The sequence below is a fragment of the Eptesicus fuscus genome, chromosome 6 (genome assembly GCF_027574615.1).
Source record: "Eptesicus fuscus isolate TK198812 chromosome 6, DD_ASM_mEF_20220401, whole genome shotgun sequence".
In the NCBI taxonomy this organism is placed as follows: domain Eukaryota; kingdom Metazoa; phylum Chordata; class Mammalia; order Chiroptera; family Vespertilionidae; genus Eptesicus; species Eptesicus fuscus.
The window spans coordinates 27,249,996-27,276,660 of NC_072478.1; the positions used below are offsets into that span (position 1 = coordinate 27,249,996).

Genomic DNA, 26,665 nt, shown 5'->3' on the forward strand with positions numbered 1-26,665 from the left:
GCTGACATCCCATACATTTTACTTATTGTCTGCCTCTCTCACTGGTGTCAGCTTGAGGGCGGGGATCGGGCCTGCTATGTTGGTGCTGTTTCCCAGTACTTGTGAGATGAGTGACATGTTCATGAATGCCAGAGCCCAGACTCACCCCAGGGCCAGGAGGCCCACTCTCTTGCATGCCTAATAGACGCCCACCACTCAGGTGTCACGGGAACTGGGCAGAGGCTGAGAAGGCAGTAGGAGAGGGCGGCCATTTTTTCCAAACAAGAGAGGGGTCAAAGACAGAGGGTGCTGCTTGACTGTCCTGCAGAGGGGACCCACTGCCACAGTCACCTCAGCCCCCACCTGCCTGAGGGGGCCAGAAAACGTTCCAGAGGAATCTGTGCAGATACAAGCTGTGGACATCAGCGTGGGAAGGAGCCCTCCTCCCTGGGGGCTGGGAGCTGAGGGGCCAGGCCACTGGGGAGACCGCCTTCCTGTCGCCCAGGCACCACTCAGAAATGAAGACACACCAACGACATGGACCTGTAATCGCAGTGCTCATGAGCCTTTAATTCATTATGAACCTAGAGGCAGGGAAATTAGGCAAAAATACAGCACATCCTTAATCTTGGGTCGGAAAAAAATCAGGGTGGGTGGGGTTTCTGTTTTTGCACATAGACATGTATCTTTGTAGGGAAATGTGTTTCCCCTTTGCTGTGCGGCGACCTGTCTGCACAAGTCATCCCGGAACCCATGACAGGGGCACGACCCAGAGACCCCGCCACGGGGCTGGCTATCCCTCAGACCCCCAGGACCCCATGGGCCACAGAGTATCTGCCTGCTTCTTTTTATTTTCTTTACAATATAAATAGCATTTTCAAACTACATATGAATACAGAGATGGCGCCACCAGGCGGGGCTGCTGCATGCAGAGGGAGACCCCCACATCTTGGCTGACTCCCCTCAGTCCCTCCCGCCCCCGCCCACTCGGGCACCTGCCCTCCTCCCCCCACCAAGGGAATGAAAGGTTCTTGGCTCATTTACATACTCTCCATTTTCCTTAAATAGTTTTCTCTGGTCTGGTAATTGTTAGAACACTTTTTTTTTTTTAATTAAAAAATGTATACACGTAAATGACACTGTCAATCCTGCAGGGGAGAGGGCACGGCAGGGATGGAGAGCGCGGGCTGAGCGTGGAGTCCTTCCCGAGCTCACGGGAAAGCTTTTCTCTCTCTTAAGTCCAACCCACCACTCGTAAGAGGCAGATTCCTTCAAGTTGAAAGCAGCGCTGTCTCTCCCTCTCTTGCTCACTCTCTCCCAGACACACGGGTCATAGAAAGGACAGAGGACGCTGCCAGCCCCTCGGGGTCCCAGGAAGCCCGTCCCATGCCCCTTTCCCATGTAGGGCCGCAGCCAAAGCAGGGGCACCGGGAGCCTGGGGACACAGGCTGGACTTGGGCCACCTGGAGGCCTGATTCGGCTCTGTGTCCTCCCTCCCCGGGAAGCCTGGCGCTCATCTGCTCCGGCTGCAGGCCACCCACACTTTGGGGCTCCCTCCCCTGAGCAGGCTGAGGGACTCCTGGGTGGCACCAGGGACATTCAGTCTGCACAGAGCCCTCTCGCATACCGCAGGCCTCACTGTGGAATGGTTCTCACGGGGGAAGAAGCAAAAGATGGAACAAACCAGAAGAGATTGTTTATTTGCAAAGGTGCTCAGACAGGAGGGAGGCTCCTAGACACCGTGGCCAGCACTCGGCCACCAAAAGGTCCTCCAACCTCCTCCTGCCTGGCCAGAGAGGGGCTGGCACTGAGGACAGCTGCGCAGACCTTCGCAAAGTCAGGGAGAGAGCAGAGTGGCAGGGCGTCGCCTGTCGCTGGGTGTCATCCCCCCTCCAGGCCTCACCGCACTTCCCTGCCTGCTCACAGACAAGTAAGATCTTAAAATAACAACAAACAAAAAAATGAGATGCTTTTGTCTCCTCAGCACGTCTCGGTTCTAATAAAAAGAATATTTTTTGTTTTGTTTTGTTTTGTTTTTAAAGCAACAAATCTACAAAACAACTTTAGGGACTTTTTTCCTCTTCTTTGTTTTCCTTTTTTCTTGAGTTTTTTAAACAATAAGTATTTATAGAAAGAGCCTCACAAAGGAGATTTATGTACAGGAGTCACAATCTCAAAGGCTGCTCAGGAGGCAGGCAACGCAGTAGCACCTTTTCGAGAAGAAGAGCTTACGTGGTTTACGAATCTGAGTAGTAGGGGTGGCGCAAGCCCCAGCCGATGCCCCCAGAGCCGGCATGGCCCCACTCCCTGAGTCTGGGCCCTGCAGCATCCTGCTTGCTCCTGTCCCCGCAGAGCATGGAGGTAGCCTCTCGGGGCGGGGAGGCGAGGACAGGAATTCACAGCAAGCAAATGCCCGGGCCCGCTGCCGCCTGCTTTGCTGGGCCGAGGGGTGGCTGGGCGGCTGGCTGGCTGTCCTAGAAGGGGGCTCTGGGCCGGCACTGGGCCTGCAGAAGGCTCTCCATGAAGGCCAGGTAGTCTGGGTTCCGCCCCGAGTCCTCGGCGGCACGCGGAGTGCCCACCCGCGGGCGCTTGGCGGCCTTCACCTCCTCTCCAGAGAAGGCGCTTTCCTGCGGCGCCCCGGTGCTGACTGACTGTGGGGGACCAACAGCACAGGAGTTAGTGCAGAAAGGGTGTCATGGACTGAAGGGTTATGTCCCCCAAGTTCCTATGTTACGTTCTATCCACCAGCGTGATGGTATTAGGGGTGGGGCCTTTGGGAAGGCATTAGGCCATGATGGTGAGATCCTCCGAGTGGGATTAGAACCGTATAAAGAGGACCCCAGAGTGTGCGCTGTGCAGCTTGAGTGCTCCCCACCCCCCGCCTCCCCCACACACATAAGGACCCCAGAAGGGGGCTGGCTGTGAACTTGGAAGCGGGTCTCACCAGACACCTGATCTTCCAGCACCTTGATCTTGGACTTCCCGCTTCCAGGACTTTGGGAAGCAATGTCTGTGGTTTAGGCCGCCCAGACCGCCGTGTGGTCTGTTATAGCAGCCAGGACAGGCTGAAACAGGGCTCCACTGCGGCCTGCCCTGTGGGGGCCGAAGGCCACTGTCCCTCACCTAACGACCTTCCGAGAGGGACAATTAGTCACTGGGATGGCTTCTCCTTCTCAGTGCCCCTGTCTCTGTGTAAACCCCCAATCCTGTATGTGAGCCTCCCAGCAGGCAGGCACGGAGGGGGTCCCACACCTCCGTCACTGGCCCTAGAAGGGGGGTGGCCGGGCCTGTTCTGTCCCACAGGTGGCCATGAGGAGTGATGGAGGCGCAGCTGCTCACCTGTGTGGCAGCTCCAGTCCATGCCCCAAGGGAACCTGGTGTCTGAGGTCAGCTGTGCAAACCCCCGCGCCCGCACCGCCCGCCCCCCCCAGCTCTTACTTTGAGCTCATTCACCCACAGCCGCAGCTGCCTGCTCCTCAAAACCTGGCCTTTGGATTAAACACAAAAGAAAGGGAACAGTGACAGGCGGGCGGGAAGAAAAGGCCCATGGCTTCCCACCTCCGGGACTCACTGTTCCCTTTGAAAAGGGATGAGCTTTAGAAAAGTGTCTCTTTTTGCACCGCCAGCCGTGGAGTTCAGGTTTTGTGTGCAGGCGGCAGCTGCTCCACGTGCAGGACGTGTCACCACGCGCCTGCCCGGTGCAGGTTCATCTCCTCCTCCCTGCGCTGTTACTCGGAAGGGACCTCCAACAGGCCCCCACCTGCCAGACCATGCTCACTCCCTGGGAGCTGCCCCCCAGGGGAGCAAAGGCCAAGGCAGGGAGGTCAAGGCCATATCCCATGATTCCCGAGGGCTACTGAGGGCAGCCACTTACCAGCCGCGACCGGACCCTCTTGGGCAGCTCCTCATCCAGGGTGAAGATGTCGCCACGCTTCACTGTCAGCTGGGACCCATCCTCAAACTCCACCTGCCCAGGGGCACAGTTCTCAGGCTGGTGCCCAGCACCAATGACTGACTCCCAAGGTCCCACCACCCAGGCCACCGCTGCTCAACTGCCAAGAAGGGTGCTGGTCCAGGGCATCCCCACCGGCCCACTCATGTCCCTACTCATCAAGTAAGGGCAACGAGAGGAAAAGGGATGTGACTAAAAGTGATGGAGGCTTGCCCAGCCAGCATGGCTCAGTGGTTGAACATCGACCTATGAACCAGGAGGTCATGGTTCATTCCGGTCAGGGCACATGCCCGGGTTGTGGGCTCAATCCCCAGTGTGGGACGTGCAGAAGGCAGCCAGCTGATCAATGATTCCCTCTCATCATTGATGTTTCTATCTCTCTCTCCTTCTCCCTTCCTCTCTGAAATATATATATATATTTTATATACATATTTTCAAAGTGATGAAAGGTCCAGACTGTTTTGTTTTCTCTGGTAAGAGAAAGCAAAACAGCAAAGAATTCGCAGTCATCGTCTGTAGTGCTGGGACATGGGTGGTTTTTCTTCTAGGGTTCCACGCTTGTAAATAATTTCCCTTCCACAATCATGGGAAGGAACAACCATCCGTCTTCATTTAAAAAAAAAAAAAAATCAGGGACACTGAGCTGTATGTTAAAAATGGTTAAACAGTACATTTTATGTTATCTATGTCTTTCCACACAAAAAATCGAGAAAACATCTGTAAGGGGGAAATATTAGTCAATTTGAGGCCCCTTCTAGCTTAAAACTATAACAAGCCCTAACTTTCTAGGCTAAGTGGGCAAAGATGCTCAGTCCCCAACAGCACACTCGAGGGCCCCACCCAATCCTGCGGGTCCCCTGCCTCCTATACCTGGAAGACAGGACCCTGCTCACCTGATAGATGTGACTGGTCACAGAGGAAATGAACTTGGCCTTATAGATGTTACCATCAGTCCACCGGAGTTCAACTAACTCCCCCTCGGGTGGGGGTCCCAGCCGGACACAGTCTCGACTCTGTTAGAAGCAAGAATGTGTGTGTGGAGGGGGCGGGAGGGGGGTGTCAATGGGGGAAAAAGGAGACATATATAAAACTTTAGACAGTAAAAAAAAAGGAGCAAGAATGTGGCGAAGGTGAGATGGTGGGTCCCTGGGCACCGGCACCCACCTGTGGGCTCTGTGGGGTTTAGATCTCCCCGTGCTCTACTGCCTGGAAGCCAGTGGCACTCTCTGAGCACACAGGATTGGGTGCTGGGCAGGGGTGGGAGGGGGGGTGATGCAGTGCCCACCCTGGGGGGCCGCCCTTGCTGTGGGCTCATCTAGACCGACAATGCTTTCTGCTCTGTTCCCTGCTAGGCCTATGGCCTAGACCTGTTCAGTGGGGTCATAGGTGGCCCTGGACACAGGTGATTCCTTTGAGGGATTTGGGCCACTCCTGACATCTTAACAGCAGCCCCTGCCCACCCTGTGCCCGCCCACAGCTCACAGTGATGCTCTCTGGGTACAGGTTGTCACTGTAGGACCCGTCATCAAAGTTCACTTCATAGAAGGTCTGCGTGGTGGAGCCGATAACACGGCACCGGTAGTAAAGCCCGTTGCGGTTCTTGGTGATGACCACCTGGCCTAAGGACACGGCTCTCAGGAACTGGACCTGGGGCGGAGGGAAGAAGGCCTCGTCAGTGCTCGGGCAGGTGGGCGGGCAATGGGAGGAGGCGGAAGGGCTGGGCACTCACGGTGTGGCCCCCCGACTTGTGCTTGAAGCAGGTGATAGAGACGACGTAGGGCCAGTCATCTGGCTCCATGAGGACCCCTGCGGCGTGGGCGCAGGTCACGTGGAAGGAAGTGGAGCAGTGCTCGCAGGAGCACTGGATACAGGCCCCAGACACCTTCTTCATCCGCTTCCGGCAGTACACGCATTTCTGGGGTGACATGGAGAGGAAATGAGGCTCTTGCCGGCACCTGGTACTGGGAGCCCCCCGACTGAGTTTCCAGGACTGTTTCCTAGGAGTGACCCCCAAGGCCCAGGGCTGGGAGGCAGAGGCCCCGGCAGCCCGGCCTTGGCTGGAGTCACCTGGGAAAAGCCCAGGGAGTCCGGTGAGCAGGGGGCGGAGTGCCTCGGCACAGCGGAGAGCCCCTCAACCCAACTGGCCTGTGGCTCCCTCCGCCCCCAGGAGCACTCCCAGGGCCCTTCCACGACGGCCCCCCTGCAGAGGTGCCTGCAGCAGGCACCAACAGCCACGTGGCAGAATACACTCAGCCAAAACCCAGCAGGACGCACTGACACCCATTACAACGTGGTGGGTCTTGAACACATGATGCTCAGTGGGAGAAGCCAGACACCAAAGGCCACACAGTGTGTGATTCCATTCATGGGAAATGTCCAGGCAGAAAAATCCAGAGACAGGAAGTGGATTGCCAGGAGCAGGGGGGCTGAGGGGCTCTTTTGGGGATGACAGAATGCTCTGGAATTAGAGGTGATGTGTACAACTCTGTGAATATATTAAAAGCTATACTACCGAATGGCTCACTTTACAATAGTGAATTCTATCTTAACTTTGAATATAAAGCACTGCAGAGTAGCTTCCTTCATAAGGAGGAGGGTCTGCGTGAAGGCTTGCACCCGGTGGCGGTCCTTTGGCGGGAATGCCCCTGCCTGGAGTGACCTGCTCCTGTGGCGTCAGCCTCCCGGGCACCCCCACACTGTGGCTCAGCAGTCACCAGGCCCGCTGGTGCCCGTCACTCTGAGCATTTAATAAGCAGCCTTTATCACTCTGTAAACCATGTTCAAAAGCCAGATAAGCACGGCGGCCAAGGGCGCCGCAGGAGCTGCCACACCGATCAATGGCAATGAGATCTCATTATTAAACTGTCAATATCGAATTCTCCCGCCGGCCTGTGGGACGGCACTGACATACAACATGCCCCATGCGGCATTAACCTCGAGTCCTGGGCCCTCCGCAGAGCAGAGGTGAGCACAGCACCTGAGGTCCCGGAGGAGCCAGCAGGGCTCCAGATCTTGCACGTGTCACCTGCCCCACCTGAGGCCCAGGAGAAACCATCGGCCTAGCCTGACTCAAAACACAACCATCCCCCGGCCCCAGTGGGTGGCAGCTCATTATTCTGAGTTTCTGCATCATGAAGAATGTGGGCCAGGCCCCCACCATGCCATCTGTCAGGAGCTGAGCATGGCGTGGGCCCAGTGTCTGGGTTTTTCCAGCACCCATCCCCGCCCGGTGAGGGGATGAGCGCATGGCTCAGGCCACTGGACAGACAGGGCCAGCCCCTACTCACCAGAACCCCCCAGGCACCAGAGACGGTGGCCAGGGAAGACTGGGGATAGACTGATGGACGAAGACCTGGAGTGACTGTGCCCGAACATGTGACCTGTGTGGCCCGGGAAGATGGGCGGGCAGCTGGGCAAGCAGGAGTTAACCACTGGCTTCCTTGCGTGGCTCCATTAAGCAGTACAAGCCAGCCTCGTGTAAGAGGATTTTTAATTCATCGTTACAAGTGCTGGTAATGAAGAGGCTGCAAGCTGGAAATGTCAGATGCTCCATAAAGCGTCTGGGGGAGGATGGATTACGGGCCGTGCACCGCACCATCACTCCACCTGAATGATGAAGCTTTTATGCCCGTAATCACCTGCAGGCCACCAGCCTCCTCCTGATTGCCCGTCTGCATCCAGCACTCCATGACTGAGGTCCCCGTCCCCCACAGGCTCCGGCTGGTGCCCACTCAGCTCTGCCTGGTGGCTCAGCACCTGTGGGCTTGAGGTGGGTGTCCCTGATCCTTCCCACAGGACTCCCCACCAGGCCCACTGCCCACAGCCCAAGTTCTCTGCCTTCTGCCCTCTGTAGGCACATCAAAACCCAGGACTGCCCAGGGAATAAAATGGGAAGAAAAAAGCTGGGAAATAAAACAGGAAGAAAAGACAGCCATGGATGCTTCGGATGCCCCAGCCAAAGTTCCAGCTCCCAGGTGCCACACGACAGTCCCCATCAGAGCTGCCACCCCCATATCCCTGAATGGACACACCCCCAGCATGGCTGCCACACACTCACAGCAACGATAAACCTGGGAGCAGGCACAGTGCTCAGACAGCATAATCAGGGCTTTTCTGTGAGGCCCCGCCAACATGCACCATGAGGATGTTACAGAGGGGAAGGCTGAGCACAGAGAGGTCAAGGAGTGTGTTTGGAGTCACACAGCTGGCTGGCGGCCAAGCCAGGAATGGAAGCCCATGCATGCTAACAGTCACCCTCTGCCCATACTGCCTGCTGCCCCAGAGGTTCACCGAGGATGGCCACATGTTCCTTAGATGGGAAGCTTGATGTAAACCACGAGGGGTCAGTTATGAACTCCAACAACTCAACAGCAAACACACAACCCAATTTAAAAATGAGTGAAGGACCTAAATAGACATTTTTCTAAAGAAGACGTACAGGTGGCCAATAGGTACATGAAAAGGTGCTCAGCACCAATGATCATCAGGGAAATTAAAACCACCATGAGCTATCATCACAGGCATCAAGAAGACAAGAGATAAGTGTGGGTGAGGATGTGGAGAAAAGGGAACCCTCATGCACTGTTGGTGGGATGTAAACTGGTGCAGCCACTATGGAAAACAGTATGGAGCTTCCTCCAAAAATTAAAAACAGCGGACATATGACCCAGCAATTTTTATTCTGGGTATATATACAGAGGAAATGAAAACAGGATGCTGAAGAGATAAATATAGAGGGTGGGGCAAAAGTCGGTTTACACTTGTGAATATGGAAAACACAGTTTAGTCTTGTAGTAGTATTTATTACATTATTTGCCATATGAATAATTGTAAGCCTACTTTTGCCCCACCCTGTATACACCCCTGTGTTCCCTGTAGCATTATTCATAATAGCCAAGACATGGAAACAACCCAAGTGCCCACTGATAGATGAATACATAGAGAAATGTGGTCCATTCGCCCAGTGGAATATTATTCAGCCATGATAAAAAAATCCTGCCATTTGTGACAACATGGAGGGACCGTGAGGGCACCATGCTCAGTGAGAGAAACCAGACACAGCAACCAAATGCTGCAGGATTCCACTGAAAGGAGGCGCGCACAACAGTCAGACTCAGAGAAGCAGCGGCTGGAGGGGTGGGTGCCAGGGGAGGGGATGTTGCTAGCCAACAGGTATGAGTTGCAGTTACACACGCTGCATATATCCCAGAGCTCTGCCACACAACATTGTGCCTATAGCTAACAATACTGTACTGTGCACCTAAAATTTTATTCAGAAGGAAGATCTCATGCTAAGTGTTTTTACCACAATTTAAAAAAAAAAAAAGTAGGGCTAGTTAGGTAGCAAGAAAAGTACAGGGCAGAGGGTGGGGCTTCCGCTTATGCAAAAGGTGGGAACTGCACGAGCCTCTGGAGTGTGTGAAGGACCTCTCTGCGAGAGGCGGGAGCAGGAGCCTGCTCCGACCCGAGGGGAGGCCTTTTCTCTGCGCACCTCTGTGCCTTCTGGCTTTGGGACCTGTGCCTTTGGGACCAGTCAGGAAGTAATAGGTTTGGCCAGACTGACATTGATGGCATCTGGCTTCCTGGTGCTTCCCTCCCCCCACAGGACAAGATCCAGGGGTCCTACCAGCTTCCACCGCTGCTCAGGGATGGCGCTGATGTCCACGGGGTGGCGCTCCATCACGTTCAGAAACCGAACTTCAGGGACTGCGATGGCGCAGATCACATGGACCCACCTGGCGGGGAGGGGGCATCAGGGGTCATGGGTGCCCTCTACCTCCTCCCTGCCCCTTGCCATCTCACTCTACTGGCACTGCCCCTGACCATAGTGCTACTGCTGGCCGGTCAGGGCTTACAGGACTTTTAAGGGATAATCTAATCGGAGTGATTATTTGCTCCTCCTGGTCCCCCCGACCCCAACTCGAGGCCCTGAGGAGGAACCGACGCCTCTAGGGACACACCCAGGAGAAGCAGCAGCCCTTCTACCCACCTCTTGTCTGTTGTCATCTGCAAAGCTCCTCCCCGGAGGTTGCACAGGCAGCATTCCTGCAGGGAACAGACAAGCCCATAGTGAGGGGGGGTCAGGGGAGGGCTGCCCCCATGCTGCTCTGGGGCCTGGTCCATCCCCTGTCCCCCGGTCCTTACATTTCAAGCTAGCAGTCACCAAAGGGAGGGGCCAGGAGTGCGTCAGGCTCTACCCCCTCACTGCCAAGGTGAAGAAACCAAGGCTCTTGGAGGTGAGGTCGCCAGCCCAGGGTCACTCTGCGGGATCGGGCAAGCCCAGGGCCCAGGCCTGGCTCCCCCATGGGGCTGGACAGCTCTCAGAGTACCACCCCAGCTGCAGGGGTGAGTTACCGCAGTCCAGGCGTGGGCCGTGCACCGGGAACACGTCCAGCCTTCGTTGACCAGCTCCGGGCGGATGCCATAGCAACCTGGAAGGCAGCGGAGGACAGCTGAGCCAGGTGCACCTGTCACTGCAGCTGCACGCGAAGCTCGGGGCCTTCTGGAACCCAGCCTCGGCTCTGGGGGAACTGCTCTCACCTCCCTCTCTACCTCAGTCCCAGTCACGCACACAGAGCAGGAGAAGGGTCTGGAAATAGATGCTGGGAAGGGGATCAGGGCCCTGTCACTGTCCCCCTCCCCCAAGCTCTGCTGAGCTGAGACCCTGGTAAAGTGACCAAGAAGTTGTATAACATGCAAAGTCAGCCTCGTGGACACTGGAGTTCGGATGGGCTGGGCTGGGTGGGCCGGCCCAGTGTTCAGGCAAATAGCTATTTCTGAAACACAAGTCAGAGGTTCTGAGTCACCAAGGCGATTTGCTTTGGAACGTGGTCATGGTTCAAAAACAGGGAGAGGGCACAGAGGAGGCGGCAAATGGACGGTGCTGCCCAGAACAAGGGGCTCTGCCTCACCCTTGGATCACTGCCCAGCAGCACTGCAGGGCTCTCAGCCGGCAGGGCTGGTCGCCCACCAAACGGGCTTGGCTGGCTGCAGTGGGCAGCAGCCAGGTGCTAAGGGGTCCCCAGAGGAGACCCCAAAGGACAGCAAGTGCCCAAGAGCCTACACTGGACCCCCTTGTGCTGTCTCCTGAGGCATTCAGCCAAGGTCAGGGCCTGGGGGGCCTGGCTCCTGAAGGAAGTAGGGGCTCACTTGCCTCCAGGGCCAGGTCTCAAGGAACACACCTGTGCTAAGCCTTCTGCCTCCTGAGGTTAGTGAGGTACCTCTTCCCCTGAGAACCCAACCACAGGCCCCTCTAGAGTGGTCCCCAGGAGCCTGCCCTGGAGAGCATCTCACTGAGTCAACAGGCTCCCAGACGGGAGACAGAATGGTAGCCTCTGCTGGGACAGAGGAGGGACAGACGAGGGACAGAGGGCTGCTTTCCTCTGTAGGACGGGAAATTACATGGTCCCAGAGGCTCTTTCTTCCTGAGACCTCAACCTCCCACTCCCTGCCCTGATGCCTAAGAAGGGGGCAGAGGTCCATTCTCCTTCTCCTTGGGCTATGCTTCAGGGTCTGGGAGAGGGTGGCGGCTGACAGCAGGCATATCCGATCCCGGACCTCTCTGGAGTCACAACTGTACCATCAACTCTGGCCCCAAAGCAGAGTTTAAAATCATGATGTTACCTAACAAGCACCTAATCTCTTCCTGCGGCTCCCAGGCCCCGAGGGCCGGGCAAGGCTCAGCAGAACTGGCTGGAGGGAGGCTGACCAGGCAGGCCCACCTTGGCCAGGGGAAAGGGCAGGAAGTCTTTCCTTGAAGGCCAGGACCCCGCCCCAGGACCCAGGGCCTGTGACACCCCCGAAACAGCAGCCGAGGGGAAGGGACTCTTGCTCCACAGCCGAGACGGTGGCCATCCTAAAAGGGCGAGCACAGCCGCATGCCGCAGCCCCCACAGTCCTCCTTCAGCCCAGCCTGCCTGTCGTCTGGGACCCCACTCACTGGCATGGACCTGCAGGCAGCACTTGGCACAGGCGATCAGCAGGCTGGTCCCGTCATCACCGATGTAGGAGTTTGCGGGGAGTGGCTCTGTGTTCTCGGCGCTGGAGGTGAAGCACATCTCAGGGATCAGCGGCCGTGTCTTCTGGCCACATTTGGAAGGTGGTATAGAAGGGCCCTCCCCGAGGGAGGCCTGTGGGGCCTCCTTCTCCATCTGTAGGGACTGTAGAAGAGGGGGGGGGCTTCAGTGGAGAGCCCAGCATGGGGCCACCTGTCATCATTAAACCAGACTTCGGGGCCATCCTTGCCACCGCCCTTGGTCCACTCCTCAAGCTGCTTCTATATCCAAACACAGCTCTAGCCTGCCTCCCATTTCCCCAGGTGTTGCACTGGGGCCTCCTACCAGGACACCTGCGGCTGGCTCTGAAGGGCCTCCCCAGTGCACTCTCCCAGCCCTCAACCCTGCTCTCCCAAACACAGTCAGATCTTGTCCTGCCCCCACTGAAAACCCTCCATTAGGGTCACATCCGGACGCAGCACTGACACCACCCTGCTGCACTCACCCTCTTGCCTTCACAGCTCCTTACCCACTTCCTCTAGCCACATGGGCCCTGCTCTTCCTCCAACACCCCAGATGCCATCCTGCCCCAGGGCCTTTGCACACACAGTTTTCTCCTGCCTGGAGCACTCAGATCTCTGTAGCCTCAGGTGACCAGTAGCCCTAGCCCGTTGCTCTGCTGTCTCTGTGGTCCAGATTGTCACCTGATGCCATGTTATCTGTGTACCTATGTGGATGTCTCCCCACTTCCAATATATACCCCATGATGGTTGTAATGAGTGCTCCAGATCTCCCCATGTGGTGAAATGACCCTGCCCAAGGCACTGGGATCTAGTACCCCCATGCCTATCACAGGGCATGAGGCTCCCAAAAGAGCCTCCCCAGGCCCTCCAAGGTGTGAGAGGACGATTTGCCCCTGCTCTTGACCCAGGAGGAAAGAGCTCCACTGGGGAACTTTGGCCTCACAGGCCAGGTGTCAGGAGGATGGTGGCACCTCAGATTAGGGGACTAGCTTAGAAACAAGAGCCTCATATCAGTCTCTTCCCACCCCTCTAATCTGCCCCCAAATGACTTGTTTCCAAACAGGCAGCATGTCCAGCCACAACCCTGCTTAGAGCGAGGGCCCTGGGTTTTGGAAACGGTTGGCCCACAAGCCCACCGGCACTGCGGGCTGATTAAAGTTAGGCACGACTCTGTGCTTAACAGCTGGAATTAGGAAGATTCACGTCTCAAGTTGGAGGTGCCAGCACTCTGACTCCAGCAGCCTCTCCAGCAGCACTGAGGGGGATGTGCCTGGAGGAGACATCTGGATATCACTTGTTTCCTCCTCCAGACGCTGAGTCTGCTTACAGACAGTGAATCTGGGCAGCTCTAGAGATGGGCACGCTGCCCTTGGCAGAGGGCACAGACCCCGGGGCAGCTCAGCTAATGTGTAGAAAGCACCAGGCACTAGGCTAGGAGCACAAGACCCAAAAAAGCAAGCGAGACTTGGCTGTCTTCCAGGGATTCACAATCCAGGGGTCAACAACACAGAGGCAGGAGCAAGAGCAGAGGAGAGTGGGGAGCCCAAGGTAGGGCATCCCAGAGCCAGCCTGGGGACAGCAGGTCTGGAAAGGCTTCCTGGAAGAGGTGGCAAATGAGTGAACTCAAAGAATGAACAAAAATCTGTCTGGCAAGGCAGGGGTTGGGGATGGGAGGGAGACCCTGGGGGACATCGAAGAGCACACTGTTGCTGTGTGGGGTGAGGGTCGGGGTGCGGGCAGCTGTCCAAGGCCACAGGGCATGTGGCGTGGCTGAAGGCTGTGGTGAGCCCGGCAGTCTCCAGCCAGGGAGTACATGGATGGAGCAGCCTCCCAAATGCCTGTTCTGGCCATGCTAAGGCGCTAACAGGAAGGGCAGGGGCCCTGTGGGGGGAGGAAAGGGCTGGAAAGCAGGCAATGGTCAGGGCAGGGGAGGGGGACAAGGGGATGAAATAAGAGGTTACGAGGGAGACTGGGCAGGCTGATGGCACAGAACAGAGTGCAGGGAGACGCCAGGCTCCCAACTTGAGAAACATGGGACAGAGGGGGCCCCAGTCTGGAAAGTGCAGGACGCTGTGTGCTTGGCTCAGGGCTGAGCCATCAGGTCTTCATAGCTCTGGTGTCCCAGCTGGGTCACAGAGGGTCTTTGCCATCGCCCCAGCTCACCTCTGGGACTTGGCTGGTCACCACCCATGCCCTTTAGCCCCAGCTGGTGCCAACCCCAGGCCAAGTTGAGGACTTTGAGGTCAGTGGTCATGACGCCTCCACGCCGTCCCCCACCCCTCGGTCTGATACCCCATTTTTATTCCCATTGAAACATCACCTTCGGATAAAACTCAGAAACTGGGCCCTCTCCCCATAGCCCTCACAAGGGAGGCTCCAGCACGCCCTGAACTGTCATGGGCTCCTTCCTGTGACTGTCCCATCCCCACCTGTCCCATTTCCGTCCTCCAGGCTCTAGCTGATGCCATTGTGGCTCCTGCAGCAAATGGGCTCTCCTTCCCCATCACCCGCCCCAGAGTTCCTTTTCAGCAGAGCAAACGATGGCACTGAGAGGAATAGACAGCGCCCTGTGTGGCCCTGTGAGGCCCTGTGCTCACCTGGCTGTACGGGTAGAAGAGGGTGCAGATGGCGCAGTAGGGCTCGGTGAGGGCAGCCACCGCGTTGAACTTCCTCTCAGCCTGGAAGCTGGCAGCCTTGTTCTTCCACTGCAGGGACAGCAGGGACCTCAAGGCCTCGGGGTCACTCATGTCCTCCTCTCCGGAGAAAGGAAAGGCTTCTAGAGTACGGGGGGTGGGAGAGGAAAAGTTAAACCTCGCCTGAGGTCCACTCCCCGCCTCGAAGGGTAGGTGGTTTTACTGCCCCGAGAATCCTTGGTGATGCGTCCCCACTTACACAGCCCCTGAGTCTCTCGGCAGAGAGGCCACCAAGCCACCCAGGCTGGGGTGGAGGGGGCTGGTCCTGTCTGGGGGTGGGAGACAGGCTGGGCCAAACCTTGGCAGGCTAGGTAGACTCTTGAGCTCAAAGGAGTCAAGAGAGTATGGCTGAGAGCTGAGGGGGGAGGGAGGCGGGTGTAGAAGGGAAGAGAGGTAGTGTTACCAGAAAGTCCTATTAAGGGAAGATGGAGGTCACTAATGGGCAGGTCTCTTCTGTCCTCCCTCCCCCGCCCTGCCTGTCATCACCTGGCGGCCTCCATTACCAGCCCCTTCCCCGGAAGTCTCATTGCTGGGTTTCCTGAGCACCTGAGACTCAGCGCTCCCCTGGGAGCCTGCCCCGGAAGCCAGTGCAAAATCCTGAGGCCCCAACTTCACAGCGGCTGGGCTGGGCCAGAACGCCTGATACACAGCCCTCCCAATGAGGCCGAGGACACCTGCAGGGACTCAAGGCACATCTCATCTTCCTCAGGATCCCTTCCAATCCTGGGAGCTCAGCCCTGTGATCCATGGAGCTTCTAGAACCCTCCCCACCCTAGCCTTCAAATTAGATTCAGAATAAAAGAAGCCATCCAGAAGATTCTCAAATTCCACATGCTTCTTAAGTGGAAGGCTAAAGCAGAAGATGAAAATTTGGCTTCCCAGGGTTTCTGCCCACGAGAGAGCAGCTCTGATTCTAGCCGAGTGTTAAATACAAACTTCTCATCTCCGAGCCTCCATCGCTACGGCTCCAGATCCAGCTCCCACAGCTCATTGTTCCAACCTCTCCAAGGCCCACAGCTGGGCTCAGCGGCTGGAAGAGTCACTTCTGCTGCAACTGGTGGCTCCGCAGCCCTGTGTCACCTCCCCCAAAGTGGCCAGCTGGAGGTCTAAGCCCTGGGTGTCTCTAATGACAGCTGCCTGCATGGGGAGGGGTGTTTCAAAGGTTTCCTCTAGTCACACAGCCTGGGGCCCGAGCAGGCAGGGGACAGCAACTTCGCTAACCCTCATCACTGGATGCCTCTTGCTTGACCACTGACAGAGGGGACCGGGTGGGCGGCTTGCCCAGAGGGTGGCGCCGGCTCTTCTTGATCTCCATCTTCAACTTGGAAAATGTTGACGGAGCCTGAAACACAGGACAGGAAGTGTCTTTGAGTCACAGCTCAGAGAAAGGAGCAGGTTCAGCTCAGTGGTGCCTCAGTTTTCCCAGTAGAGAGTGAGAGACTGCAGGAAGAGGTGGCAAGAGCCACTGTGGTTTCTAAACCACACATACGCTACAGGCCTCTGGGAGGCATGAGAGCCATTTCATGAGCAGGGATGCTGTGGCCAGGGCACAGGGACAGGCAGGATCCCCAGCCCCAGGGAGTCTGGAGGGCATCCTACCTGCACTTCGCTGGCTCCACTGTCCTCCTCAGGCTCCGTCAGCTCCATGGGGGCTAGCTGCTCCTTCCAGGTGGGGCCCTTCTGGGGGAAGTGCTCAGACGCCTGCTGGCAGGACACACGGCCCTTCTCACATGTGGCTTGGCTGGCCCAGGGCACCACATACAACATAGGAATGATGGGGCGCGGCTTCGGCTCCAGCTCCTCGCCAGGTGCCTCGGGGGGCATGACGTTGAGGGGCGGTGGCAAGGGGCTCTCTTCAGTGACTTCAGGGCCAGGGGTCAGCACTGGGGGCTCCAGTGGGGGCGGCAGCACCTCCTCACTGGGGAACTGGATGGGCAGGGGTGGCGGCAGCTCGGGTAGGAGTGGGTGGTGAGGGTGCAGGGGGCTCTTCTTCTTCCGGTCGCTCTTGGCCTTGGCTGGCCGCAGCTTGCCCTTCCTGTCCTCTGTGAGGAGAGAGGAAAGACCGGTCACAGCTGAGGCCAGTGGCCATGCACCCTCATGGGAGCCCCCTGACCCAGGCAGAGCTGGCTGGAGCGGGGGAGAAACCCTTCTGGCCTTCCCCAAAAGAACACAGGCTTCGAGCAAGTTAAAATCACTGCCAGGTTATGCTGCCAGGTGGCAGGAAACCAGCCACTCCCGAGTCTTGGGGGAGTCCCCACCCCTGCCCTCACCTCTGGGTTCTGCATGTGTTCAAAGCACCTCTGGAATTAGCTTGAGGTAGAGGAGAGATATGTGTCTTTCCCAAGGGGCAGGGGAGAAGAGGCAGGATTTGTTTTCCTTTCGGATATCTGAGTTTTGTGTATTTCTACAGTGAAAACTCTTTTTTAAAAGCAAAGACTCAAACAACAAACCATAAAGGAGAAGTCACTTAAGAGGAACCAAAAGCAGATGGGCCTGGAGGGCCCGGAACACCCTTCCGCCCCCAAGGGCCGGTGCTGGGGGATTTCCTGACAGGTGACAGGGCAGGATGGGAAGCAGGTGAGGGTGTCTTCCATGGCATTTTAATTGGGGGCCAGGATGGGTATGTGGTCGGCAGAATCATAGCCCCCAGAGACACCCACATCCTAGCTCTGGGACCTGTGAGTGTGGGACCTGACATGGCCATGACTTTGCAGATGGGAGTGAGTTAGTGAAGATGGTCTGGGTGGACCCAGTGTACTAACAGGGTCCTTAAAAGCAGAGGACCTTTTCCAGCTGTGGTCAGAGGGAGCCATGACTACAGAAGGGTCAGAGGGATGCTGACGCTGGAAGGAGGAGCCACAAGCCTAGGATGTAGTGCCTCCAGAAGCTGGAAATGTCCCTCCCCTGAAGCCTCAAAAAGGAGCCAGCCCTTCCACACCTGGGTCAGTCTCAGGAGGCCCACGTGAGGCTTCTGACCTCCAGGACTGTCAGCAAATATATGTGTGTGGTCACTGTCATGGCAGACCCAGGGACTCTGCTCTCAAGGATGACAGGCCTGGCGATGACCTACCAGGGCAAGCTGGGAGCACAGCGAGCTCTGGAGCTCTCAGGCCTTGCCTGCCCCGTCTGGAGAATGGGCACATAGATCTACTGGTTGTCCCAGGTCCCCGGGGGTTCAGGATGCTACATAAAGAAGAACACTGGCTGGGAACCAGGGGACCTACTATTTTGGATGCCTGCAATGAGGGGTTCCTGAACACCCCGGGATGAGGGTTGTGCTGCTGACAGGACTCAGAGGCCCAGAGTTACCTGTGCTCAACAATCTCAGGCTGGGAAAATAAGGACAAATGGAGGGCAAGGATCCGTCCCTCTCCATGCAAAACTAGTGACAACGGGAAGTATAATGAGTTCTGGTGTGCAACACGGCATCCACATTTTTACCTCTTGCTATAAAAACCCGTCCATATGTCACCTCTGTTCCTCAGCCAAAGATGACGGAATAAGTGCTGATGACCTTGGGTGAGGGCTTGTCACTTAACCCCTGATCAGCTCTGACTCCAAGAAGGAACAAGCAAGGAACCTCCCTGCCAGCAGACACCCAGCCCAAAGCACTGAGAGGAGCCGAATCGCCCACTCACTCCCAATAAGGGGGCTGCAGAGCTTGGAGCCAGGCCTCAGGAACCGTGAGGAGGTACCCCAGTCCCCTCCTCCCCCTCCGCTCCCTGCTCCCACCCTCCCTCGTCTGCAGCTGCAGCCCTGCACTGGTTGCTGGGACAGCCCATGGTGTCCTTGGCAAGCATACCTGTGTTTTTCAAGAGAGGCTCCATCAGCCAGAAGACAGGGAATGCTCACCCCCACCCTGGCCCCTGCCTTCTGGTCCTGAGTCTTCTGGAGGCACCCAGGATTCTTCCCTCACCTTTGCCCCACCAAGGAGAGCCTTAACCACTCCTTAGACCCCCTCCCGCCAGACCCTCAGGGGTCTGGTCAAGCTATCTGGCCAAGAAAAGCAAATAATAGATCTCCCTCCCCTCCAGTAATGGATGGCTCCCTACAACAAAGGCCCCTTCCCCATCCAGGGACGTGGAGGGAGAGAGATGTGGAGCATTGCTCAGTACTGCCTGGAAACAGCACCATGGCCCCGGGAGGTGACCACGGGCCTGGGAGATGAGTGGCCAGGGGGTGTCGGGGCTAATGTACAAAACCAGCACAGAGGCTGGCCCTTAGAGCCGCTATCCTATTTGTGTAAAAGGCACTTTCAGATAAATGCTTTGTTCCCTAAGGAAATTCAGTATTTCTTCCTCCCTCATAGTCCAAATATTGAATGGAAATCGCACCACTCTGTCATCCTGAGGACAGTGGGTCCAATTTACTCTCCACTCTGGAGACTGCTGTCAAAAAGGTACAAGTTCCGGCCTTTCCCTCATGTCTCCAGGCTCTGGGAAGCCGAGGGAGACAAACACACAGAGGGCCTTTTAGGGGACAAGCCCAAGGCCAGGAAGGATACCTGGGGGCTCAGGGTACTGTCACCACAGGACTCCCCTCCCACCTCATACCCCATCAGGGGCCACACTGTCAGAACTCAGCAAGCTCCCTACCTGCTGGGGCCCAAGGAAGTCTCAAAATGGAGCAGAAATGTTACATTAAAAGGGCTTAGAGTCACGCTGACTGGTATTGCTAAGTGGTTAGAGCATCAGCCCCGCACTGAGGGGTCATGGGCTCAATTCTCAGTCAAAGGCATGTAACTGGGTTGCAGATTTGATCCACAACCCCAGTCAGGGGCACATGTTGGAGGCAAACAATTGATGTGTCTCTCACATCAATGTTTCTCTCTCCCCTCCCACTCTCTCCAAAAATCAATGGAAAAATTATCCTCGGGTAAGGATTAATAGAAAAAAAAAGGGGGCTTAGGGTCAAGGGAAAAAAAGGGAGGCTTAGGATCCCAGACAGTCCCTCCCCAGTAGGTAGGGCCTCCCACTTCCTGGGGTTCAGGACACAGGTGGGCAGAATGCAGGGACCGCCCCCCTCCCATAGCAGACAAGCTGAGACCCTTCTAGTACTATTCTTAGAAGTGGGGAGGATGCCACAGCCAAGAGCACTCCCTACCCCCGTTGGATTTTATCAACCTGACTGGTTCCTTGGAGTTCCCACACCTTCTCTATGGCACCAAGTTCACCGGGGGGGCAGGGGTAAGGGGGTGCACTGAGATGACGTGATAGATCTGGGATCCCAAGCTCAACTTCTGCTATATGTTGCCCACAGAAGGGGGTGGTGGCCTCATGATTGCAATCCGGTTTAGAGACACTCCACTCCGCACCCCTCTACCCACTGCCCAGCCGGGGCGAGCTGGTCTTGGTCCCATGGTCCATGCTACTCCTGCATTCTTCCCATGCAGAGCCCGAGGCAGGGTGCAGCCTGATGTGGGTGAGGCCCGGATGGACTGTGCTGGGGGCCGGGGGGAGGGGGGGTTCTACATGGCAAGATGTGTCTCCAAGTGAAGACACATAAAGTCCCAGCCCATCTGTTGCCTACTGGGTACAGCAGCCTTTGCTGTCCTGTCCTAACGCCAATCACAAGCTGTCAGGCCACTCCTGAAACCAGGGGCTCCATGACCATGAACTGCCCACAGCACATACTGCTCACAGGGTGCTCCTGTCTCCTCAAGGCCCTGGGATGTCTCAGGGTGGGTCCCTCTGGCTGCGTGCTCTGCCAGAGGAGTGTACGGCACTGTGGCGGGACCAGCCCTCCTGGGTCCTGGCACTGCCCCTGCTGCCCCATCTCCCAAACTGTGAGAAAGGCCATGCCCAACTACAGGTGGGGCAAGAGCACTGTGACATGGTCACGGCCAGGCAGGAGAAAGGAGCCCCTGCTGTCCCGGCAAACCAGGATTGACACGGCTGCCTGGCGGCCTTCCTGCCTTCTGCCTGGGTGAGGAGTGGGCATGGGGGTGGGGGACAGAGAGAGGCTGCTGGTCCTTCCCAGGGCAGCAGCTCTTCCCAGACCACCCAGCGGTGGGTGCAGAGTGGGGACACCTGCAGCTGGGAAGCAGCCTCCCAGGCCCTAGGGCCCCATTAGCCAGCCCAGAGTCCCTCCCACCCCCAGGGGGCTTCCGCCTGCCCCTCCAGCACCCGGATATTGTCAAAGTGTCCAGTGTGTGAGCGACAGCAAATGGTCTCCCTTTGCAAACATAAAATTATTGCTCACACATGACATGATCCTTAGCACTTACAGCTTTTAGGGACATTAAGCTGGTATTAAAGGAAGTCTGGAAACCACTTTAAAACCTTCTCCTCATTCCCCGATGTGTTTGCTGTCACCCCTGACTGCAAACACTTATTTGATGTGTTCAGAGTTGTCTTCTCACCAAGGGCTCAAGAGATGGCTCCCAGGAGACTCTCTAGCAGTGGCAGCCACATCCAGGGCCCCCAAGGGACCACTTCCTTTCCAGAAAAAGACCCCCCACATACAACCCAACTCCTCCTTCTTGGGAACAGGGCTCTGTCACGGGACCTGGACAAGGTGGGTGTTGAACATTGGGGAGCACTATCAGCCCTGAGCAGACACACCACCCCGGAAATGGCCCCATCCTTGCCTGGATCCACGTGCCGCTGGAAGCCATGAAAGCCACAGCCCTGGAGGACTGTACCAAGGCCTGGCCACATGACACCATATGTGACACTGGCCATCCCTGCAATGCAGACCCTGAAGCCCTTTGGGAAAAGGCCCAGGGGTCCTGGGGTGAGACTATTGAGGGGAAGGGGAGTGAGTGCAACGACTGGTGAGGAGAGCATGTGTCCTCCACGCGGCTTGTGGTTTCACCTATAGTGCATGTTTTACTCTCCAGGGAGACGGAACCTCCTGTTTAGGCAGCAAGCTGGGGAGGCAGCCCCCCATCATGAGGCCCTAGGTCCCAGGGCCCACCTCTGAGAGCTCATTATTAACCATCACAACCAAAACTCGACCACCCAACTGCCTTACAGAATGTGCGGGTTCATTCACATTCTTATGTCCAGCAGCACACACGTCAGTGTCGGGCCTGAAGGACCATGGCACGTGACACCATGTGCCCCTCCCAGATCCTCCACCCCCACTCAGGGAGCCCCCAGGAGTAACCCAAGGCTTCTCTCTCGGTTTTAGTGTGTTTATTCTCAATTATGGGCTGGATTATGTCCCCATACCCCAAATTCCTATGTTGGAGTCCTACTCCCAGTGCCCTAGAATGTGGCCTTATCTAGAGTCATTGCAGATGTCATGAGCTCAGGTGAGGTCATCAGGGAGGCCCTAATCCAATGTGACTGGTGTCCTCAGGACAGGGACATTAGGGCAGAGATGCTGGCACAGGGAGGACGCCATGTGAATGCAAAGACGGCATCTACAAGCCAAGGAGAGAGGCCTCAGAAGGAGCCAGGTCTGCCGACACCTTGATCATGGGCTTCTGGCCTCCAGATCCGTGAGACGAGAAGCTGTTTTTGAAGGCCCGTAGCCCATCTGGGTGCTTTGTTAGGCAGCCCAAGCCGACTCAACCGCTCCCTCAACAGCCCACCATCCAGCTGGCGAGTTTTCTGAACTCTAAGTAAATGGGACATTGTGCACGTGCCCCCTGTGACATTTGAGGCTACCCCTGAGAGTCCCCTGGGCACAGGCGGTGACCTTCACCTCTCCCACCTGCAGTGGAGGGGGTGCTCACTCCTGTCCTGTGAACTGATGGCCAGTCCCCAGACCTCCCCTGACTCTCCGTTTCTACCTCTCTCCCTCCATCTACATTTAGATCGAACCCCACAGCCTGCTGGGATCCTGAAGGAGCTGAGAACCCCCAGATAGTGGTGGTGGGCAGGGGACTGGACCTTCACACAGGGGAGTTCTCCCAACACACATGGCTCCATTTATCTAGCAATTCTTCCTTACTTTTCAAAAATGTCTCTAATTTTCTCCATAAAGGTCTTTTATTTTTTGTTAGCTTTGTTCCAAGGTGCTCACTCTTTGGTTGCTTTTACTGTAGGTAGCATACTGACAATGCTGCCATCTGCCCATGGCTGGCCATGGAATGAGACCCGATTTCTGTGTGGGGCTCATTCGGCTCCTCTACCAGATCTCAGTGACTCGATGGCTCAGTCCCCACATCCCTTTCTATGTAGGAAATCACGCCTATGCCCAGATATTGCCGGCACATACTTCCTCGCCAACCAGGCGCCTTCTCTCTCCATCTTGTCTTCTGCACCTCCTGGGTGTGTGATGCCCCAATAGATAAGCACGTGTTGGAACGTCTGGGAAGGTGCCAGCACACAATTCACCCAGAAATGCTCTGCTCTTCCCGTGAGTACCTGAGGGTCCCCCTCAGAGACACTCACCCGCCAGCCAGGGGACAGAGTCACTCCTAACTGGGAACCAGCATCAGCCTGTAGGTGCGTCCAGGTACGTCTCAAACTGTGACCTATGGATAGTCACCTTGGACGCCACATCCTGGTGAGCACACAATGCTGAAATAGGCAGGGCCAGGCTGAGGTCATACATCCCAAGACACAGACATCAAGAGGGGAACTGAGGACCCAAGCAGAACACTCTGGTGACTATGGCCTATGACCGGGGCCTGAGGCGCCACCGCCAGGCAATTGCCATCCAGGCCCCATTATTGCCCGGAGCCTGGAAAGGGCCAGAGAGGAGAGGCCCCTCCTCTACGCTGGGAGCAGCTTCTATGTGTGAACGTGGGAGTAGCTAAAGCTATAAATTAGAAAAATGAAACCAGCTATAAAGAAGAAAAGGAAATGCTGTAAAACACGGGAGAGGGAACCTTTAAAACACATTAATACTCCATGGCTAACATGGTCCCGTGCTGTGTGAAGGGTATGTTTCTGAGACACTCCCACCACGACCCCAGCGCAAGCTCACCAACATCTGGCCACAACAGCAGGCTGCCCTTTCACGATGGGCAGAACACACCTCTGCTGTGGCTGAATGTCCCCCAAAATGCATTATGTTGAAACCTACCCCCCAACGTGATGGTCTCAAGAGATGGGGCCTATGGGATGTAATTGGGTCATGAGAGCAGGGCCCACATTAACTGGATCGGTGCCCTGACAGCAGAGGCCGCAGAGCTGGCTGCTCCTCCACATGTGGCCACAGCGTGAAGGCAGCCATCTGCAACCTGGAAGAGGGCCTCACAAGGATCCGGCCACACAGCACCCCGAGCTCCACTCCCAGCCTCCAGAACCACGAGGCTGTTGTTTTTAAGCTGCCTAGCCGGTGGTGTTCTGTGAGAACAGCCCAAGTGGACTGAGACCGCCTCTCTTCAGTTTCTGGGAGAAGAGGGACTTTTCCCAGCACCCCCTAGAATGTACATTTCTTATGAAATGCCTCACCCGGCCAGGAAAGCACATGAATTGGGTTCTTAAAGAGCAGAAACTCTGTAGCCAGAGTGAAGCTGGCTCTTTCCACCGGCCGGGGGTCAGGAAGGAGCCGGCGTGGGCACTAGTCCTGGCCTCCCCGCCCGGCTGTAACTGACCTTCTGTGCCCTCGGCTTCCCGGCCCTGCGGCGGCAGCTGGGGATCCTCCTCCTCGTCCTCGGGATCCGCCTCCTGTGCAGCCTCCTCTTTCGCACTACCACTGGTCTCCTCGGGAGGAGCCGCCCCAGCCGTCCCCTCCCCGGGCAACTTGGGGTCTTCCGGCTTGGGCTTCTTGGGCTGACTGCGTTTCCGGTGAGATCTGGAGAGGGGGAGTCATCAGAAAGGAGGTGAAACAGCAGAGGGGAGAGGCCCAGGTCTGTGCTTGGCAGTACGGAGCCTCCACAACCAGAATCAGGGGACAGGGGATCCTCAGGAGGTAGCTCCAGGGGGTAGGGCAGGGGTGGTGGAGGGAGAGAGGCCTGGGAGGGGATGAGGAGGGCAATGGGATGGTGGGGTCGTGTCAAAGCGGGTGCTGATGACAGCTGGAGATGGGATGACTGGATGAACCTGGGCTCTAGGAGCCCCCATGTGGTGGGGGTGGGAGGGGCAGGGAGCGTGATCGAAATGGAAACAGCAGCGGGTGGAAAATGCCTAGACGACAAACAAAACAAAAGGTGCACTTACGACAGGCCCGGCTTTTTGCTCTGCTCTTTCTTCCTCTCTAGATTTGGTTTCCTCTCCTCCTCAGTCTTTTTCCAGTGTCTGCTTTCTTTCAGACTAATTTGTCTAGAATGTAAATGTCAGGGAGTTTTTCTCTAGGACTGGTGTTAACTCCCCAAGACGCCTCATCTAGGGCCTCGACTTGGGCGCCTGCTTCCGTCGGGCTCCCCGTGCGCCTCTCCACACTCAGGAGCTCCACACCCAGGGAACAACCTGCACCCATGCCCCTTTTCGCCCTGTCACCCGCCTCCAGGTCAGGGCCCGGGCTGGAGGGATGTCGGGTCTCCACATCCAGCTCAGCTCAGGGTGTAACAGTCCTGGGGATGGCGGGGGCGAACCTCAGCCCCCAGTGAGAATTCAAGCTGAGGCTTAGCTATGGCTTCTTAGTGAAAAGGAGAGAGAATTGGGTTAAAAAGGAAGAAAAGAAAGCAATAAAGGGGGTGGGCCTGCAGATTAGAGCCAGGGCACCCCTGTAGGGGTTCTGGGAAACAGGATCCTGGAGCCTTCCAGGGAGGGGACAGAGCAGCTTTTAGACGGACAGGAGGCGTGTAGTACCCCAGGAGCTCAGGCAGAGGCAGGTGTGTGGAGAGGCCCAGCCTTGGGCAGGGCACTAACGCCCTCCAGGGAATGGGGGTGATGCCCTCCCACATGGCTGCAGGCTCTAGGCCTCATACCAGCCCCCACTACCCTTTCATCTATCCCAGTCTGCAACCTGAGAATATGGACGTTTCCAAGGGAGGTGCTGGCTGCAGCTTCCCTTGTCCATGAATTCTCCTGTAGCCCCAGTGAGGGCAGACTCCGATATGGAGACCCTATGGGGGTCCCCATGGCAGCCACACTCCAAGGACCAACATTCACCAAGCAGAAGCAGGGCTATCTGACCAGGGAAGGGTAGGAGCCCAGGGAGGCCCCGAGGGCTCCTGACACCAGGACCCCTACCTCCCACCTGGTGGTGCCTACAGCAGCGGGACCGGACAGCCTCCTTGCTACCTCCCCAGCCCACCCCTGCTCTCCATGCTGGCTTCTGGGGCGCCCCCTCCTAACCGTCTTCTAACATTAACCTTTGCTGGTTGTTCTCATGGCTTGACTGCCTAACTCAAGGGCCCTAGTCTCTGCTGCTCTGTCTCCCGAGCACAGTGGGCACGTGACAAGCCCCTCTTGATGTCTGCAGCATGAATCACCCCATGACCAAAGGTGAAAAGCAGGGAGCATTCAGTGGGGGCAGAGGGGGATTGAGCAACATGGGCAGAGGCATGGCATCACACACAGCATGGCGTGCAAGGGTCACTGTGAAGGGACAGGGCAGGGGCGGAAGGGGACACGGGAGCCAGAGATGCTCTCCACCACAGCAGAGCCACCAGCGAATCCACACCGGGTCAGTTTGGGAAATGCCAGGTATGGCCCCTACAGTGAAACGGGTGGCAAGCCCCAAGACCTGGTGGTAGATGTAGCTGGCTTTCGTCACCAGCTGTCACCTGAGGAGGGGCTTCTCTCCACGTCTAGAAATGCTGCAGGGCCACAGGCTACAGGGCTGGGTGCCCAAAGCGAACCCCCACGAGGGGTGTCTTCCTACTACTAACTCACCTGGCCATGGCTTCCTGTAGCTGCCCAGCCCCTCGGTTTCCTCTCTCACCCCACCCCAGGACTGGCACTTCTGACCCTGCCCACCCGACCCCAGGGCTGACCAGGAGTGTCCCCACTGGGGCCCTATCTGTCCCAGAGAGCCCAGGTCTTCCTCATCCCCCTACACTCCACCGGCCTCAGAGCTCTGGGCCCCCCAGCACCATTGGTTCCCCCTCCAATGCGGAGACCCCCAGAATGGGTGGAACTAGGTGGACAGACTTAAGCAGAGGGCTGCGCCCTACTGCAGAGAGAAGGCAAGGTGAACGTCAGCATGCAAAGAAATACCCATTTTGTGAGTACATAA

The 26,665-nt window shown here is 56.8% G+C and overlaps 1 protein-coding gene across 1 annotated transcript in view; it reads right to left on the minus strand.

Annotated features, from left to right (window-relative positions):
• Positions 1-523: 523 nt before the first annotated feature.
• Positions 524-26,665, minus strand: part of KDM4B (lysine demethylase 4B) — a 132,256-nt gene continuing 106,114 nt past the window's right edge. The window contains exons 12-25 of the mRNA XM_054717483.1: positions 24,703-24,804; positions 24,138-24,337; positions 16,241-16,683; positions 15,863-15,983; positions 14,546-14,724; positions 11,871-12,090; positions 10,286-10,362; positions 9,921-9,976; positions 9,558-9,666; positions 5,661-5,846; positions 5,414-5,578; positions 4,825-4,944; positions 3,854-3,946; positions 524-2,630 (exon numbers count right to left, since the gene is read on the minus strand). Coding sequence (XP_054573458.1) covers positions 2,454-2,630; positions 3,854-3,946; positions 4,825-4,944; positions 5,414-5,578; positions 5,661-5,846; positions 9,558-9,666; positions 9,921-9,976; positions 10,286-10,362; positions 11,871-12,090; positions 14,546-14,724; positions 15,863-15,983; positions 16,241-16,683; positions 24,138-24,337; positions 24,703-24,804 — 2,248 coding nt within the window. The 3' untranslated portion in view covers positions 524-2,453. The remainder of the gene's footprint in view (positions 2,631-3,853; positions 3,947-4,824; positions 4,945-5,413; positions 5,579-5,660; positions 5,847-9,557; positions 9,667-9,920; positions 9,977-10,285; positions 10,363-11,870; positions 12,091-14,545; positions 14,725-15,862; positions 15,984-16,240; positions 16,684-24,137; positions 24,338-24,702; positions 24,805-26,665) is intronic.